The 17,825-nt window shown below is 43.6% G+C and overlaps 1 protein-coding gene across 2 annotated transcripts in view; it reads left to right on the plus strand.

Annotated features, from left to right (window-relative positions):
- The window catches only part of RPAP1 (RNA polymerase II associated protein 1), a 42,844-nt gene extending 27,328 nt beyond the window's left edge, over positions 1-15,516 (plus strand). For both annotated transcript variants that reach the window (XM_062635747.1, XM_062635746.1), the window contains 11 exons: positions 220-377; positions 1,709-1,888; positions 2,551-2,752; positions 4,573-4,682; positions 5,749-5,944; positions 7,562-7,711; positions 7,948-8,090; positions 8,934-9,738; positions 11,747-11,923; positions 12,601-12,657; positions 13,255-15,516. In XM_062635747.1, the coding sequence (XP_062491731.1) occupies positions 220-377; positions 1,709-1,888; positions 2,551-2,752; positions 4,573-4,682; positions 5,749-5,944; positions 7,562-7,711; positions 7,948-8,090; positions 8,934-9,738; positions 11,747-11,923; positions 12,601-12,657; positions 13,255-13,410 (2,334 nt within the window). In that variant the 3' untranslated portion in view covers positions 13,411-15,516. The remainder of the gene's footprint in view (positions 1-219; positions 378-1,708; positions 1,889-2,550; positions 2,753-4,572; positions 4,683-5,748; positions 5,945-7,561; positions 7,712-7,947; positions 8,091-8,933; positions 9,739-11,746; positions 11,924-12,600; positions 12,658-13,254) is intronic.
- The last annotated feature ends 2,309 nt before the right edge of the window (positions 15,517-17,825 follow it).

The raw sequence follows: 17,825 nt of genomic DNA on the forward strand, positions 1-17,825 counted from the left end.
TTGACCATTTATTGATCCTTTGAAGTGTGCTCCTTGAGATTACATAAAATAAAGGCAGATTTGAGCAGGGCAAGAGGAGTTGAGAATGAGCTGAACTGAAATATGCAGCTCTTCTGGTGTGTCAGAGTAATGTGGTGATGATGCATGCAGCTGATACATCTTATCCCTTTGTCTTTTTCTGTTGTTTATTCTTTTCTCTCTGGTTTGTTTGGTTTCCAGCTTAACAAATTTGAAATGAAAAGTCGGTTGAGTCGCTTTATAGCTGAAGACCCAGTGGATCTGCTGCTGCCAAGGGAAGAAGCCATCAGGCTAAGCACTGAAGCCTTCCGGTTGTGGGCTGTGGCTGCTGCCTATGGTCAAGCCTGTGATCTCTACAGGTACAGTCTAAAGCTGGAGAAATGAGGGTGGGAGGCACAACAGGGAAAACAGACACCCTGTTCCAGAGAGGCCAATATAGGGATTTCCAGGCTTGGTTTCTACCTCCCTTCAGGGAGTCTTATCTCCCTGAAGTCTTATCTGTGGCCTCCTGCAGTAAAATTCCAAGTTCCTTATGGGTATTTGAGTTGAGTATTGTATTTTCTGGTTGTTCTTTGTCTCCTGTGTTTAAGGATTGATATTTTGTTGTTTCCCCTCTATACTATGGGAGATCACCCCAGCTTTTTAGGGCTGCATCTTTTTTCCATTTGAAGGCATGGATAATCTGTGTTTGTGTGACATCAGCACGCATAGTTTGCAGCACACTTAGGGCTGAATCTGATGATCTGAAGGCAGTCTGGGCAGCAGTCACCAGCGTGCAATGCTGAGTGAGGCAGAGTGATGCACGCAAGCTGGATGCCACATCCACTTTCAGTTTGGTACAAGTTCTTGTGCATGACCATCAGGGTCTGCGCTGGGATAAGTCTGAGCTATCTCAAGCATTGAATCTTATTCCTGTAATTGCACTGACTTGGAAGCACAGAGATGGCTGTGGAGTTGCTCTGAAAAGTAAAAGGGAGGCCAAGGGAGTCAGAAGTGAGATTTGTTCCTATGCAACATTGTATTCTCCAGCCCAATCAGGTGAATTGGTTAATGAAGAGTAAAAACTGTATATAGTTTTGCATTGTAAATAACATCAAGGAAAGACAAAAAGCAGAAGATTCCTTGAGTTTGCATTATCGCTGCTGATGATAATGCAAATCATTTGGCTGAGAATTTGAGAACTAAGGAATCAGGAATAAAATAAAAATAGCTTTTTCCATGAGATTATCTTCTTGGAGGCAGAGTATTAGGGAGGTCCTATTCATATAAAAGACAATATTCTTTTTTGTCATCTTTTTTCACATGGCTGTTTGTTTTTGTTATTTGGTGGTGATGGTGGTTCTCATAACCTCATTTTAGCAATCTCTGTGCAATGGGAGGATGCAAAGAAGGTAGAGGCAGGTTCTTTCAGTGGTATGAAGTGGAAGTACAAGAAGTGATGGGCACAAATGGAAATACAGGAAATTTCACTTAGTAAAAAATACTTCCTACACCTGTGAAGGTGATCAAACACTGGAGCAGGTTGCACAGAAAGATTGTGGACTCTCCATCCCTTAAGATACTCAGAATTCAACTGGACAAAGTGCTGGGCAAACTTGCTGTAGCTGACCTGTCTTGAGCAGGGAGTTGAACTGTAGATGATCTCCAGAGACCCTTTCCAACCTCATCTATTCTGTGATTCATACTCTAGGGATCTCTACCCTGTGCTGGTGAGGATACTGCAGGCCCTACCTGAGCTGCTCAGCACTTGCAGTGAGAAGAGCTGTATGACCGAGTTGTCTGTCCAGCGAGCTACGGCAGTGGTTACTCTGCTGATACATGTGACACAAACAGCAGGCTACGCTTCAGAGCTGCAGGCCAAGCTGAGCAGGTAGGCCCCCTCTGTCACCAGTTGTGTGTCTGAGTAGTTGGCATCCTGTCTTCTCTCTCTTTGATCTGGAGACCTGGCTATCAACTTCTTTTTGTCTGCCTGGTAAGAGGCCTGCCTCCAGCTGTGGGGCACAAGCACAGTGTTAGCCAAATGTCCTGCTGAAAGGAGCTCGGAAGCTCCTTTGATCTTCCCTTTGGAGGAAAAATAGCAACCTCTCCAGGCTTTGGAGGAAAGAACCTCTCTGCAGAGACCAAGATGGATCAGGATTAAAAGGTGGTTGGCTTTGATAGACATCAAAGCAGTAGCATTTGCTGAAGAAACAGGTACTTTTCCTGGTGAAAAGCCAGAAATTCTTTTAACTAAAGCTGGATGCTGAGGTAGCAAGTACAGTAAAACTAGAGCATAGCTTGAAGACAGAGTAGTGCAGATGAAGACACTTTGACTTTCCTGAGTAGCCTCTGCATAGTTTTTGATGCCAAAATCGGTTAAGTCTGGTCTGTGGGAATGTGCAAAGAATTGTTTTTCTCTTAGTGGCTATTGTTGGCTATCAGCTTCCAGACTATGTGCCTCTGGAAATCTTGCTGTTAAAAATGGTTGTTTAAAGAGACAGTTGTTCCTGAGACGTATTTGCTATCCTGTATTATTTCTCCAATTGTGTTCAGTAATAGCTCAGAAGATTGTGAACAGGTTCCTCCTCCTCCCGTATCCTGGAATCAAGTGTCAGGCTTGCAGCCTTTCCTGGAGACCAGTCTGAAAAAATTCCTCCAGGAGATACCCCAAACAGAAACCTGGCAAACTCTCCAGCCTCTGACCACAACTTACGTGATCTACTTGGGAGTTTATTACAGTGCTTGTAGCCAGCAGGTAAGGCCTGAAGATACAGGTTGTCTTTTCATCTCACCAGCATCAGCTTGTGTATTACCTCTGAAAACCTGAACTTAAGAGGTAAAGCTGAAAAACACAGACATTGAGGCATCTCACTGAGGACTAGATTTTGTTTATCACAGCTCATATCTAGGCTGCAATGCATTTAGGGTCAGATAAGTCTACTGATCCTTCACATTAGCAGTGCCAAATATCACTGTCCTCCTTTCTTGTCTTTTCCTTCCTTTGGACTCAGAGTCTCAGTCAGTGTAAGTGGTAGTGCTGTGACTGTTTTCATTTATGGCAGGGATCCAAAGCATGAAGCAAATATGACCTGATTCAGTTTGGCAGCCCTTGCTTTTCATGGGCTAAATCAAGTTGCACATTTTTGCATTTGCTGTGGTCTGTAGCTTACATGTGGACAGCTACAGTACAATAATCTGGTTGGAAGACTGAGCATCGAGGGTCATGCCGTAGGAACTTTGGATAGGAAACAATAGAGATAAATTTATTTGCTGCCCCACTGACATTGAAGGTTGACTCCTGTAACCCAGTTACAGCTCTAGTATGTGGCCATCTTTTAAAGTGAGTTTTCTGAAGGCGACACATCAGTGTGATGCTGTTGAAGAATAATGTCTTATACTTCAGCTACTGTGAAGATTCATATTCTAAAGATAAATGCAGTTTTCCTCTTTACTGCCCAACTGACGTGCCCGAGGTGTGACCTGAGAGAGCGTCTTCATGGTGTAGGGGTAATTTAGTGGCTGTAGTTATGTTTATGCAGCTCCTCTGAAACTTGCCCAGAGCAACTGAGTTTGTTAGATGTGGCTGGGGTGGAAACCACCAGTATCTCTCCAAGATGACTTTAGTGTCCCAGAGGTTGGTCGCACCCTTCACCTGCTGTTATGTCCTGAGCATTGAAGAGCCAGGATAACCAAGAGGTTAATATTCCTTTTTAACCTTTATGACATATTTTTATTTCCACTTAAAAAGAAGTTCCATCACCTATCAGTGGTTAGCTCCTCTGATTAAAAAAAATCAAACTAAAATTGCCCAATTTCCAGAGTAACCAGACTACTCTATACTGGGACCTTCTTGGAACATTTTTGTTAGGCTGCTTAGAACTAAGGTTAACACCTTCATGTAGGTCATACTGATTTGCAGAGGGGGATTTTATCTGGGGAAAACTAGATTTTATGTTATGGAAATGAGTATTTCTGTATCCTAAAGCAGCATTCTAATAAAGGGAAAGAACATTAACATTTGCCAGCATGTTCCTTCAACCTGTGATGTTGCTTACTAGGGTCAGAAGAATTTAGATGGTTCTCTAAAAGCCACAGATCCTCCTCTGTGCAATGTTCATCCACAGTCATGCTTGACGGATAGGTCAGTCACACTTCATACAGCTTTTAATTTAGGTTTTTCTGGGGGGACCGTCATGGTGCCACACTGCTTTCTCCAGGTAGTTCTGGTCACCTTTGTGTCATCTTCATGTTAAGATCAGCACTTAAGATAATATGGAGAGGGAGGGGTAGCCATTTAGGGCAAGTTTTCCTTTAGGGAATCTTGATCCCAAAATCACGATCCTTACTTCTACCCAGTTAAGAAATCTCTGTGATACTTGAGTGCAAGAGCACCTTGGTGTTCTAGTTTTCAGCTTCCACACTACCAGCTGTGAGGCCAGCTCTAACCTAGAGCAGTAACACTATGTAGATTCTGTGGTCTGGCAAAAAAGGCAATGAACATACAGAAAGCAATTAAGTCAACCTGCAATGCCTTCATTCACCATCTTTTCCTGTCTTTTTCCATGTCTTTTGCAGCCATCAGTCAATCCAGTTGACTGCTTAGAGGAACTGGAACGTTTGACATCTGAGGTACTGCAGCCCCTTCTCAGCCAGCCAGCCATACAGAGCATGTGGGACATGCTAAGGTAAAGCCATTTCACTGCTGTTCCCAGAAGCTAAGGGAGATTCACTTCTATAAAGTGTGCCAGTTTTTCCCCTCCCATTCCTTTCCCCATACATACATGCTCTGTGTGTGTGAATTAAGAGTGCAGTCAGGCTCTGTCTATACCCTGCTTTGTTCTCTCCTCACAGCAAAAAGCATGATGTCCACAGAGGTTCTCTAGTTCCTCCTTTCCTACTGGTGCTGCTGCTGGGTCTGCATCTCTGCCTCTTCATGTAGTTGTTTTCATATTAAGATTGATTTTAGTCACTCTTGGCTTTGATTCTTTGGTTTCACTGTTTTTTTTTTAAAACAAGTGACATCAGTTTTAGTCCCTCTTACAGAGTGTGTGTGCATGTACCATTCACGTGCTCTGTATGATGTAGTTTGCAGAAACTTAAAGATGGGAGTCTAGTTAAAATATTTTCTGCAGAGCTTGAAAGCCTCCGCAGGAAAGTGAAAGGCCAGATACCAAACTTCTTTCACATTTGGATAACATAACCTTTGTCTGTGGCTCCTGGAACTGTTACAAGCAGTACAGATATTCTGTCTTTCTACTGTAGAGGGAGCCTTCCTACTAACCTGTGATCAATCCTCTGGAGGGAGGGAATCTAAAAGGCCCAGCCTGTAGTCAGGGAGGTATTTGGCTGCTTCTGAGAACATCTCATATAAGGGGTACTTGAAATCTTTGGTTTAAAGTGGTATTTGAGTGGTTTCCATATATATGTGGGGAAATGTGTATTTTTTTTTTTTAATCTGATGCTCAATGGTTTCAAATGTTTGACATCAGAGATGCATCACTGTATCAGTATTTCTGCACGTAATGAACGGTTTAGCTAAAGATTAGAATTCATGACAGCTCACTGGCAGTGGGTTGTATGGTGATGGTGATTCCTCAACCATGGTACTAGGTTTGTTCTTGCATGGTCTTCAGAGCTTTCATTTTACTGCAATGTGTGGCACATTTCAGATAGTAACATGCCAACAAGATAAATTTTCAGCAGTATAAGTGCTTTTGACCTGACCCCTCTTTCTTTTATCTGTTTACACAGGCCATGTTCTGCGTTGTGCAACCCTCTGTCCTGTTCCCCAGCACCAGAATCTGTCTTCAGCATTGCATCTCTGAGTTGCACTGGAGGCAAACCTCCTTTGAGCCTGGTTGGCTCCAAGTCACCTTTTCCCTTCCTCACTGCCCTCCTGTTTCTCATCAACAGCATCACTGACATTCACAAGGGCCTGACCAGCAAGGTGAGAATAGACTTTTACTGTAAGGTCTTAGTGAATGATTATATGTTTGAGGGAGTTTAGTATTTATATCTTCTTAGGCTTAAGAGTGATCTTAGTAGGAGTATTAAAAGGGATTGTTGTGTATATTTGTTCTAAAACCAAAGGATGAGGATCTGAAGAATATCTTGTCTTTGAACTCCAGCATCCAGTTGATGCTGGGAAGCTGGAATTACAGAGCAGGAGATGACTGATGATCAAACTTAAAGGATGGATGCATAAAGAATGTTGAGAAGGGTTAAATAACTGTTGTTTGGCTGAGCAAAATAAATAACTGAGTGTCAGAGAAGGAAAGGGATGGTTGAAGCATATATGACAAAGAAAAATAGGATAAAAATGAAGAAAAAAGAGAATGAGTGCTACAGTGACTGAAGAGGTTTCTTCCTTGTTCTGATTGTCCTGAATTTTTAGAATGAGAGTCATGACAGACTACAAACTCTGAAAAGGAAATGGCAGAGCCCTTGAGAGATGGAGTACCTAGCATAAGCTTTCTAAAAGCCTTCTTCCTCTGTCACCTTATGTTGACCAGTTACTGATAGGAGTATCCTACACCTGGGTCAGAGCAATCCCAGGCACAGCTACAAGTGGGGCAGAGAAGAGATTCAGAGCAGCCCTGCGGAGAAGGAGTTGGGGGTGTTGGTCGATGAGAAACTTAACATGAGCCAGTTTCAGTGTGCGCTCGCAGCCCAGAAAGCCAACCGTATCCTGGGCTGCATCAAAAGCAGCGTGACCAGCAGGTCGAAGGAGGTGATCCTGCCCCTCTACTCTGCTCTTGTGAGACCTCACCTGGAGCATTGTGTGCAGTTCTGGTGTCCTCAGCATAAAAAGGACATGGAACTGTTGGAACAAGTCCAGAGGAGGCCACGAGGATGATCAGGGGACTGGAGCACCTCCCGTATGAAGAGAGGCTGAGAAAGTTGGGGCTGTTCAGCCTGGAGAAGAGAAGGCTGCATGGAGACCTCATAGCAGCCTTCCAGCATCTGAAGGGGGGCTACAGGAATGCTGAGGAGGGACTCTTCATTAGGGACTGCAGTGATAGGACAAGGGGTAACAGGTTAAAACTTAAACAGGGGAAGTTTAGATTGGATATAAGGAGGAAGTCCTTTACTGTAAGGATGGTGAGGCACTGGAATGGGTTGCCCAAGGAAGTTGTGAATGCTCCATCTCTGGCAGTGTTCAAGGCCAGGTTGGACAGAGCCTTGGGTGACATGGTTTAGTGTGAAGTGTCCGTGCCCATGGCAGGGGGGTTAGGACTGGATGATCTTAAGGTCCTTTTCAACCCTGACTGTTCTATGATTCTATCTGGCCAGATAAGGGGAAAACATCTTCATCCACTGGCCATACTTCTGCCTTACAAAGCACTAGGGAAGTAAGTATTGGTTACCTGTGCTAGGGATGGTCATGGTGGATACAGGTGAACCCTGAGGCAGAAAAGCAGATAGTTTTCAGGCTCTTTTTAAATAATCCCTTTTGGGGTAACCAACAGAAATTCTCATGTGAGAAGGCATGGGGCAGACCTTTTACTTTCCTCTAGGCATGAACTATCTTCATAGTATGTCTCCACTTCTGATTCCTTTATAGTACAGCTTTGTGCTGGACTTCAGAGGCTTGAAGGATTATCTGCATCAAAGCTGGCAGAGTGGACCTCCCTCTGTGACTCCTTCATCTGCGTGGATCCTGCGCCATGAATACCACCTGCAGTACTTTGTGCTAGCCTTGGCTCGGAGAATGGTACCCTTACTAGTCCTTTTATTGCTTTTACCTGAGGTATTGCCTTCACATGGGCCTCTCCAGTTCAGTGTGTCCAACTGGCAACTGGTCCTTGCATCCATGTTCATTGACATACCTGACTTAAGTCTGGTGACTCTCCCACTTTCCTGTGAGATCTGTGTCTCAGCTGACCCTCCTGTTGATTGCCTCGTTGACAAATGATACAGTGTTTTTTCCCTGTTTTGTTTCCTGTACAGGCAGGCACTTGTCCGGATTACAGCCAGCACGCCTCGCTCCATCACTGTGTTGCTATGGCATTGCTAGGCCGTCTGTTGCCAGGGAGTGAGCATCTGGTTTACGAGGTCCTACTGGATCTTGCCTTTAATCCAGAGTTTCTTCTGTAAGCTCTGGATTTTTTCCTTTCTGTATTCTGGTATATGGGCTAACTTGGGTTTTGTTTGGTTGGTTTTGGATGGGATGGTAAAACAGCTTGATTGGTGCAAGTCTGAAGAACAGAGTTTATCCCCTGTAGGTGTAGGCCCTTGGCACTGCAATTTTATTATCATTTTTGGCTTTTAATAGAGCCTGTATTCAAATGTTAGTTATTTATTAGCATATTCTCCAGTCATGGAGCCTTCTAATCAGTTTGGTGGGTTTTGTTTTTAACAAATACCTGTGATAGAGCTAACATTTTGTGAGAACTTGGCAAGTAATCTGAGACCATGGTGAGTCTCTGGTCTGAGGTTGAGCCACATGGATTTGACAAACACCCCCAAGTATCTAATTGCCAGTCCTTGATTCCCCTGACCTTGCCACTGTCAGCTGTAAAACTACTATTCCAATAATTGCCTTACTGATTCACACAGGCCTTATGATATGTGTTATTTCATCTCAGCACCCTGACAGCTGTGGTGGTATTTTGGATTGCCTCTCTGCACAAGGGGTTTTAGCCTCCACACCAGACTGCTGGCATTGTGTGGAGGTTTTTCATGGCAAGGCCTTAGTGTTGCGAACTCCAGATGTAGTTCTGTGAATTCCCTGTAAATACCAAGGTAACTGATGCTTTACACGTACTCAATATTATCATAGCCGAATGCTTTAGGAAGTGTTGCAAATGCTGTTTACTTACTGGTCAACCTGATCCATAAAGACTGTCAAGAATAATTTCTGTGGTGTTTTGTTTCTTTGTTTTGTGGTGGTTTGTTTGTTTCTTAAACTTGATGCTTGTCTCTTTATCTTACAGTGAAGGGAAAGCTGGAGGGCCAGAAGCAGCTGACTTCTCTGATATCCTGCATCTAGGTACCAGTGCCAAACTGGCACAGCCTGGCTCTGCAGCAGCATCTTGTTCAAGGGCTACTCGTGGTGCCCTGCTGAGAGAATCATACCAGGATCTACCTTCCATCCGCTCCTGCTACCTTTCTCATTTTGTCCACTTGCAGCCTACCCTCATGCGTTCCCAAGCATCCTACCAAGGACGGAATTACCTCATCCAGTCGATGCTGCTTCCTGAGGTCAAAGGGCCCATACTGCCTTCAGACTGGCCGTTCTTTCCACTTATCAGCCTTTACAACAGAGTGACTAATGCAGAGACACGTGGGGCTGTACTGAACTCTCTCCCACTTGATCTTGTCAACACTGTGACCTGGAACCTGCAATGGGTCTTGTTGCTGGAAACCTGGCGTGCTAAAACCCTTCAGAGTATCCCTACTGCTGCCAAACTTGCACGGCTTATGTGTGTCTTCCTCACAGGCAGTGACCTCTTCCTAGAAGCACCAATCCACCGCTATACAGCTGCCCTTCTGTCTCTGTATTGCCAACCCAAGGCACTGGACTCACTAAACTTGGATGCTCCTCTCCCTGGTTTGGCATCCTTCCATGATCTCTACATAAGTCTCCTGGAGCAGTTTGAAGCTGTCTCCTTTGGAGATCCGCTCTTTGGAGTCTTTGTTCTTCTACCTCTACAGAAGCGTTTCAGTGTTCATTTGCGCCTCTCTCTTTTTGGGGAGCACACAAGTATCCTGAAGGCACTGGGAGTGCCACTCCAGCAGGTAATCCTATCTTACGGTAGTTGCCTGTCACTGCATATCTCTGGATCGCTGGTCTTTTGCCTCTGTTTCTGCAACCTTGATTTGGTCATCCTCCCAGCACTTCCCTTTTTCCTTGCTCCTCCTTATCCAGTACAATAATCATGCTCCCTTTGCTTAGAGGCTTTTCATTCACTCTGAAGAAAGTGCAACACATGCAATGTAAAATAGAGCAGGTATGGAGAGAGCAATGTTCTTTTGATCTGGGGCTATGGCAGCAGTGTGTATGTTTTTTTTGGTTGATATTGATCGGTTTTGGGTATGGGATGGTAAAACAGCTTGATTGATGCAAGTCTGAAGAACAGAGCCCATCCTCTGTAGGTGCAGGCCCTTGTCACAGAAACCTGTTGAACTTTGAGAGCAGTGTGTGTGTATATGTGTTCAGTCTTCAGTGGAAACTGTCCCATACCCTGCTTGGTTTAATGATTGAGAACCTCCTTCTAGTTTATAGCCTGTATGTATGAAGGGCTAGTCTGCACACTATGTTCTTCTGCCAGCAATTACCTTTCCCTTAAATAAGTCTTGTCTCACATTGGTGAGAGCCTTTTCCTTTCCCAGTGCATGGAGAAACAGTTATTTTTATCTCTGAACCATGTTTCCACACCTAGTTACACTGGATTGTGCTTTGCTGGGTAGGAAGATTTCATTTGTCAAGTGCAGGACTGCATTTCTTTTGAATGAGCAGAGCACAAGAGATGGAGTGTAGCTGCCTTCAAGTTCTTTGGCAGTTGACAGACAATACCTCATCTAGCCTGAAGTTTGCTAATACAAAGATAACCTTTCAAAACTTTTTTCCAAAGAACTAGGAACCAGCAGTTTGTGAGATCAGTGCTTTCCACTGTATGGTTGCTGTGCTTTTGCTTTGGTTGTAGTAGCCCTGCAGCCAATTTTTCTATATCGTTATGACCAGATGAGCCTTTGTTTCTTAAGCAGGTAAGGCAAGATATTCTGACCTGTGGTAAGCTCTCTTCTCTTGATGTTCCCAGTAGCCTACCTTTCCTTCTATTCCAGTACCACAAATATATGTAGAAACAGAGCTAAACACTATCTTCCAGATGAAAGCCTTGATTCTACATCACATACTTTGTCTTGTGTTGATCCCTTGACATCACATCCTTCAGTATTCTCAGACCTGTGTCATATGTTACAATGGAGAACATTTCAAGGCAGATTGTTTTTCATGTGCTTAGAATGTTTTTTTAAATGCCACATAGTTTGAGCAATGTTTTCATTGCCGTGTTGCTTGAAAACAAACTATGTGTTGGAAAATCTGATCACTTGAGGTGACGTTTGTTTGAAGGTTTTTTTCTCTCCTCTTTGTCTTGAGTTAAAATGACCATAGAGGGCAGACTGTATTTTGAATGGAGTAATGTCAATGATTGTCTTTAAACCTGTAAAGAAGATGCTTCAAAATGAAATACCTCATTTTAGCCCTAAAGAACTTATCTAAAATTGGACTTCTGGAGAGGGGAGAAGCAAATAAAACCAAGTTGTTACTATAAGCTTTTCTAACCTATCTTTCAAAGCTAGACAGTGAAATTGGAAAGTGATGGAAACTTCACTTAAAATCATTAACTCTGGCACATATATCTGCTTTCCTTTTCTGGCTAAATGCACAGATCAGTGTAAGCTTCTGGTATTAGTGGGATGTAGTGCTGTTGAAAGTTCTTTGCCTCTTCACTTTGAAACCACTATTCTTACTAGTGCCAAGAAGCAACCGCAGTGATTTAATCAGTAAAACATCTCTCTGTAAAGCTGAATAAGGCTTGAGGATGCTTTGTTAAAGGCATGTCACATTAGTCAACGTGGGCAGTTACAGTGCTGCTCCAAATGGAGGTGGTGCCACTGAGGTATATCATGTTATATAGGAGTGTGTACACAGACAGCTGAGGAAAGGCACCCTAAAGTCATGAACTTCCCCTCAGTACTTAGACCCTGACAAAAATTGTAATGTTGCCTTTGTTTATTGCAGTTCCCTGTACCTCTTGAGCGATACACTTCCCCTCCTGAGGATAACCTGAACCTCTTGCGACTCTACTTCCGAACACTCGTCACTGGCACGCTGCGCCACAACTGGTGCCCTGTTCTTTATGTGGTGGCTGTGGCTCATGTGAACAGCTTTATTTTCTCCCAAGACAGCACAACACGGGTGGGTAATGTATAGCACAGCCTCAGGGCTGGAAGCTTTGGGGTTTGCATCTGCTCTTACCAAGGGTCCGGTGTGGCTTGTGGTGAATTACTGACCTTGGGCTTGAAAACAAAGATTGTAAGTGAATGTTTTGAGGATTGGTCAGCTGTTTGAGAATCCACATATGAGACACAGACAGCAGCTCTTGTTCATTATACCCTAAAGCACTTGCATTAGTGGTAGTCAATCCTACATAAACCTTTGAAGTCAGCAACTATGTGGGCTATGGTACATGGGGGTTGAATGGAGAGGCTAAGGGACCTGATCCAGCAGAGAGAGCTTGTAATAGATTTAGCCTCTGCCTGGGGCAGTCTTAGTGTGCAGACTGTTCTTTCACTTGCTTGAATAACCAAGCAGAAGCCCTCCCGTGGCCTTTGGACCTCTAGCAGTGATTACTTCTGCTAACATTTCACCTCTGATCTATAGTTTTACCTGAAAATGAAGAAGTCAGCTGAGTTTCAGGTCAGGGAAAGGAGAAGCAAGGCAAGATCCAAGTAATAGCCATCTCAAGCCCTTTCTGCTGGAACAAGCTGCTCTTTGGAGCGTTGTCATAATGAACAAAGTGTCCTCCTGGACTGCTACCTGTGGACCAAGGTAGCAGTGCACCAAATTAAGCAAAGTATGTGTTCTCTTCCCAGGAGACAGATGCTGCTCGGAAAAGCATGCTGCGAAAGACATGGCTGTTGGTGGATGAGGTAGGATCTGTCGGGTTCAGTCTGTGCCACTGGGAATTAAGTTTTTTCAGATGCAGTACTCTTACAGATTTATCTTTGGCTTTTGAAATTTAACTGCCTTGCTAACTTGAGAATGAGAGGAGATTAGCAGGATTTTGACCTGTGATGACTATAAATACTGTTTCCCAGTTCTTGTAGTAATTGCACTCAAAACAGAGCCCTCTGGAACCTAGATGAATCTATTCTACTGTATTTCTATGCCTCTTGCCCAAGCAGCATTATATCAGGATCATGGGAGGTCCTAGAGGGATGATTCTGGCGCAACTATGAGTAGGTGGCCAGCAGTGATCACCCTTTACTCTTAGTTGGATGCTTCCCCTGAAAAGAACAAACCAGATGTACTGTTTCTCTGGGAGCTTCAAAGCCTTATCATTTGTGTGAAAGGGCTGGGAGAGGAAGAAACTCACCTTTTAAACCTCTTCCATTAAGATGATGCAATTGATATGTTAGTGCAATTCCATTATGCCCATCTGGCAGGTTGCTGTGTTGTGTTGGGGACAGGGTGGAAAAGATTAGGTTCTTCTCAACATGCTTTATATCTGCCGTTTCTTTCTTCAGACCTTAAAAAAGCACCTACTGTACTACAGACTGCCGAATGCAGAGAGGCCTTTGGGATTTGACCTTTATGAGCAGCTCCCTCCCATGCGACTGAAGTACCTGCAGATAGTGACCCAGAAGGAAAATAAGGAGAATGCACCATCACAAGTCTCATAGCAAAACACTTGTGCAAGAAGAGGGCTAAGGAGAAGAATGGAGGAGCTCGGTTTGTGCTTCACTGCTGAAACTGCGTGCAATTCAGGCAGTTTCAGTGCCTGACACTCATGGCATCTTTCCAAAGTGAAGTACTGGTAGAATGCTCCCAGCCCTGCAAAACAATACACATTGTGTCAAGACAGGACAATTGGTGTGTGTTGTCTCTCCATGATGAATGCTGGGGCATTTTCCTCCATCTCTTTCAGGTGGCTCTGCCGCTCCCTGGAGAAGGTGAGAATGTGTCTGAAAGGCACTGGACTGTTGACTAAACTGACAAGTGGAAAAGCTGTTGTGTTCAGTGAGGCTGGAGACTGGGTTTTGACGTCGATACATGTATTTCCCAGATCTTTTCCTTTTATTTTGTATCCTGAATTTGAGTGGTCATTTCCCCACACTATTCCCTGCAAATAAAACTATAACAGGGAAAAAGCTGATCCTGAAAGCCTTTTTATTTTATAAATATATATACGAGCAGTTTCTCTAGGACAGTATTCTGTGCATACAACCAGTTACAGATGTATTGTGTCAGACCTAAGAAATAATAGTTCCTAGTGCCATGGCAAAAACATTGGATGTCCTCCCTTGGCTGTCTTTTGGATAGTCTCTAAACTACTTTCTTTTCTCCCTTAATCTTGTTATGTGTATAACAAGATAAAAAATAACTTATTTGCAGGGCGGGATGCTTGGCAGTAACCACTCACCATTACAGGAAAAAAAAACCCTATCTGCTTGTTTAGCTGGAATATGTATTAGTTGCCCTCCGAGAAGAGGGGAATATAATTTGAATTTTAAAGTGGTGTTCCTAAGCTTAAACCTGATTTTACAAATTCATAATTTGATCCCACTTCTACATCCGAATTCTGTATTGCAGCCTCAGACAAAAGGGCTTCAAACATAGTGCCCTGAAGAGGCTCATCACAAGTGCCAGGGGAAGTCCGGTGGTCAACATGGGTTTTTTTGTTGTTAATTATTTTAAAAGTACTTGATGTGATTTAAAGTTTGGTCAAAGGTATTCAAGTTTCTGTTCTATCTAAACAATAAGACCCCAGCAGTTGTCTTTCAAGAGCAATGGATGGTACAACTTAAGGACATTTAAGAGCAGCCTTCATCAAGGACCTTGCCTTTTGCTTTTCAGATCTCCAGTTATAAAAGCTCTCTCAGTCCTTTGTGTGATGCAAAGTTGTGTTTTATAGTGTATACAAGGTGTAAATAAATACTTTGATAGGTTTGCAGTTTTTCCAGAACTGAGAATGCTCTCCTTTATTTAAATCTTTAAGTTTGGATAGTTCCTTTTGCAATTTATGAATATCTTGGAAATGCTACTGCTGTGAGGAAATCCACTAAGCTGTGGAGCTCTGCAAGAGAGTTCGTCAAGCCAAAGATGATATCCTGCTTGTGTGGAGGGTCAGTAACACAGGGTCCCAAATGCTGTGTGTACTTGGGGAAGGTGCAGGATTATTATTATGTGATTTGTCACGTACCATGGATGGGAAGACAAAAAGCTGTCCGTGGGTAGTATTTGTGGATGATGATAGAGGTGGTGGATTTCATTTGCTTGTGAACTCTGGGAAGGAAAGGATCAGGCTTTTGTTTGATTCTCAAAAGTCCTTTTTATTCCCAGGTATTCCTTAAGCCATCAGTGTACAGTCAGAGAACACCTCCATCTTTTGACATGAAATTCTGGTGCAAGCATCGGCAACAGATGGAAGGAAAGGATCCTGAATAGTTCTGCAGGGCACATTTCTGTGCAGAACATCGTAAGGATGCTGTATCTGAGCCCTAAGCTGTTAAAGCTTGGGCTGTCACTTGAGATGGCACGGCAATCCTAAACTTGATTTTTCAAAGGCTTCGGTCAGCCTTGTACCAAATTTCTCTGCAGAACACTAGAGGGCATTGCTTTATTTGTTTAAGCACACCTTTGTAGGCTTCGGTGCAATTAGGATCAAAATCAAACCCGAGAAACAAGCAACCCTTAAATCTACCTTGAATTTTCTGCATTTTTTATATTTTATCTTTCCATACATATACTTCTGGAGAAAGTGTAGAGAATTAGATACTTTCTGATGTGAGTGGTTGCTGAGAATCATTCAGTGCTTTGCCAGCAGGAGCATTTTTGAAAAATCCTGGTAGAATGAATGGAAGCTTAAAAGTTAAACTGAATTCAGTCTGAAGCAGGAGGAAAGTGATCCAGTTCTGTTAATACAGTTTAATCCTTGTCAGAGTAAGTGAGGAGATGAAGAAAATGAAAGCCATCCCAAAAATGGATGTGACTTCTTATCTCTATAACAAAAACTTAAGCTTTCTTTGAGAATGAAATAATTTCGCTGAAATAAGACCCACAGATAGGCTTCTGGTGTGAAGTGGTTCTAGCTCAGAACAGCATATGTTACCTGATAACTCTGATCAGAAGACAAAATAATGCCAACTACCAAATAAAAAAAATCTCCACTGAATGCTGTCTTTTAATTCTTTAAAATAAAAATAAGACATATTCTGGTCCTCTGTCTAGAAATGCTTGGCTTCATCTATGTTACTGATGTTATCCAGTGTTGGGGCAAATACAGCAGGGGCTCTGCTGGAAGACAGCAAGAATGTGATTTTAAAAACAAGCGATTGATTGAACTGGAGGTGATTTGAAGATAATCCTTCAAGTGTTGCTGTTGAGTTGGCAAGTAAGATGATGAAGCTGTCACAGTTTTGCATCCCATAATTTTAATGGCAGCAGTTTTCTGCATTCTACTTCATCTTTCTTTGCATTTTGAAAGGGGAAAGTCTTCCCCATAAATTTGAAAGCATGTTCTTTTCTGCCTAGAAGAAATGGAGTTGATTTGTGGTCCTTTGACTGTGTGAGTGGCTTGCATTCCCTGGTTTTAGGATCCCTATGTGATGACTGGGCCCGCTTTGCTGAGCAAGGGCAGTTCCCAAAGAAGATGTAGGCAACTCAGTTGACAGTGCTACAAACTGAAGTAGGGCAAAGCCTGGCAGAAGAAAAGTGAAGAGGCAAGGAAGATAAACAGGACTGAAACCCCACTGTATGAGAACTTTAACAGTTAAGTACACATGAAGCATTATATGATTAAAGCACTTGCATTCCACTGTTATTTATTGAGTTTGTCAGTTTGACACTGGAATTTAATTATCCATTTCTAGACTAATGCATTCTCTCTGGCCGCTTAATATCAGGCCAACCCCAAATACCTTTTGCTAATGAAGTCGTAGATGGATAGAGCAAGCCATAAGATGTGGATATGTAACTGTACGTCAGGTCAGACAAATGTGTTTCTTTTGGTGTTAGACAAAAAGTAGAGCAGAAAGGCTTGTTAATCCTTACTTTTACTCCTTCCTAGTTCTGCAAAGTTCTCCTTGGAAATCTCTCATCAGTGCCATGGTGCTGCCTCCAGCAGATAATCAAATCTGGGGCCATAGCATGCTTCCTTTTAGCTTACAGAAGCTCATAGAAGCTCTCCATTCATGAAGCTGGCCCTCTGATATCCCTTGTATAAATAACTTTATGGTAACCTGGCCTTGGCTGTAGCTTTTAGAAACTGGTTCCCCCCACCTTTGAATGGGGAATGTGCAGTGAAGACATGCTATCAGAACCACTGGTTTCATGATGGGTGGCCCTTGTAGGCAAGGGTAAAATGGCCACTGTGTGCTGCTCTCCCTCCCTTGTTGTTGCGGTAACCCTGAGTCCCAAAACAGCTGTTGCTGGTCAGTCCCAGCCCAAAGAACACAGAGAACTCCAATTCAGCCTGACTGGTGGTGTGCAAAAGGAGCAGAGGCTGCACCAGCAGTGTCAGGGTGAGCCTCCAGCCACCCTGAGCCAGAGCAGTAGCTGTGTGCAGGTTACTAACAAAGGGCATCTTAGAGCGACATCAGTTGTGTCCACCTATTTTCTGCTGTGGCACAGGCCTGTGTCTTCGGAGACGAGAGCAATATCCTTTATCCTGCCCCTGCTCAAGTTTCCTGTCTGCTGAGCAGACAGCTCATAAGTCCGGTCAGCATGATGGATATTTCCAGAGAGTTCTGTGCATGGACATCACAACAAAGTCTAATGTACATGGGGTGGGCCAGGGGCATCTACCCTCTGTATCCACCCAGTCTAACATGAAGGATAAAACAGGCCACTGATGTCAATGCTATGGAGCAGAAGCTCCTCCTGGCCACCACAGAAAGGGGGTTTGTGTGCTCCAGGAATGCTGCTGCTGCTGTTAGAGCACAGCCATGTCTGTGGCAGTGTGTGCTAAAACCTGCAGTAGGGCCTTAGCCGATGGATGAGGGAGCTTCTGGAACAATCCAGTCCTGAGGGACCTCAGCTGCGGGGCTGGGTGGGTAACAGGGGACACCTGGGCCAGCTCCACCCTCACAGAGCTTGT

Source organism: Pezoporus occidentalis, unplaced genomic scaffold (assembly GCF_034315485.1).
Source record: "Pezoporus occidentalis ecotype Australia unplaced genomic scaffold, CSIRO_AGI_Poc_V1 ctg46, whole genome shotgun sequence".
NCBI classification, from domain to species: Eukaryota; Metazoa; Chordata; class Aves; order Psittaciformes; family Psittacidae; genus Pezoporus; species Pezoporus occidentalis.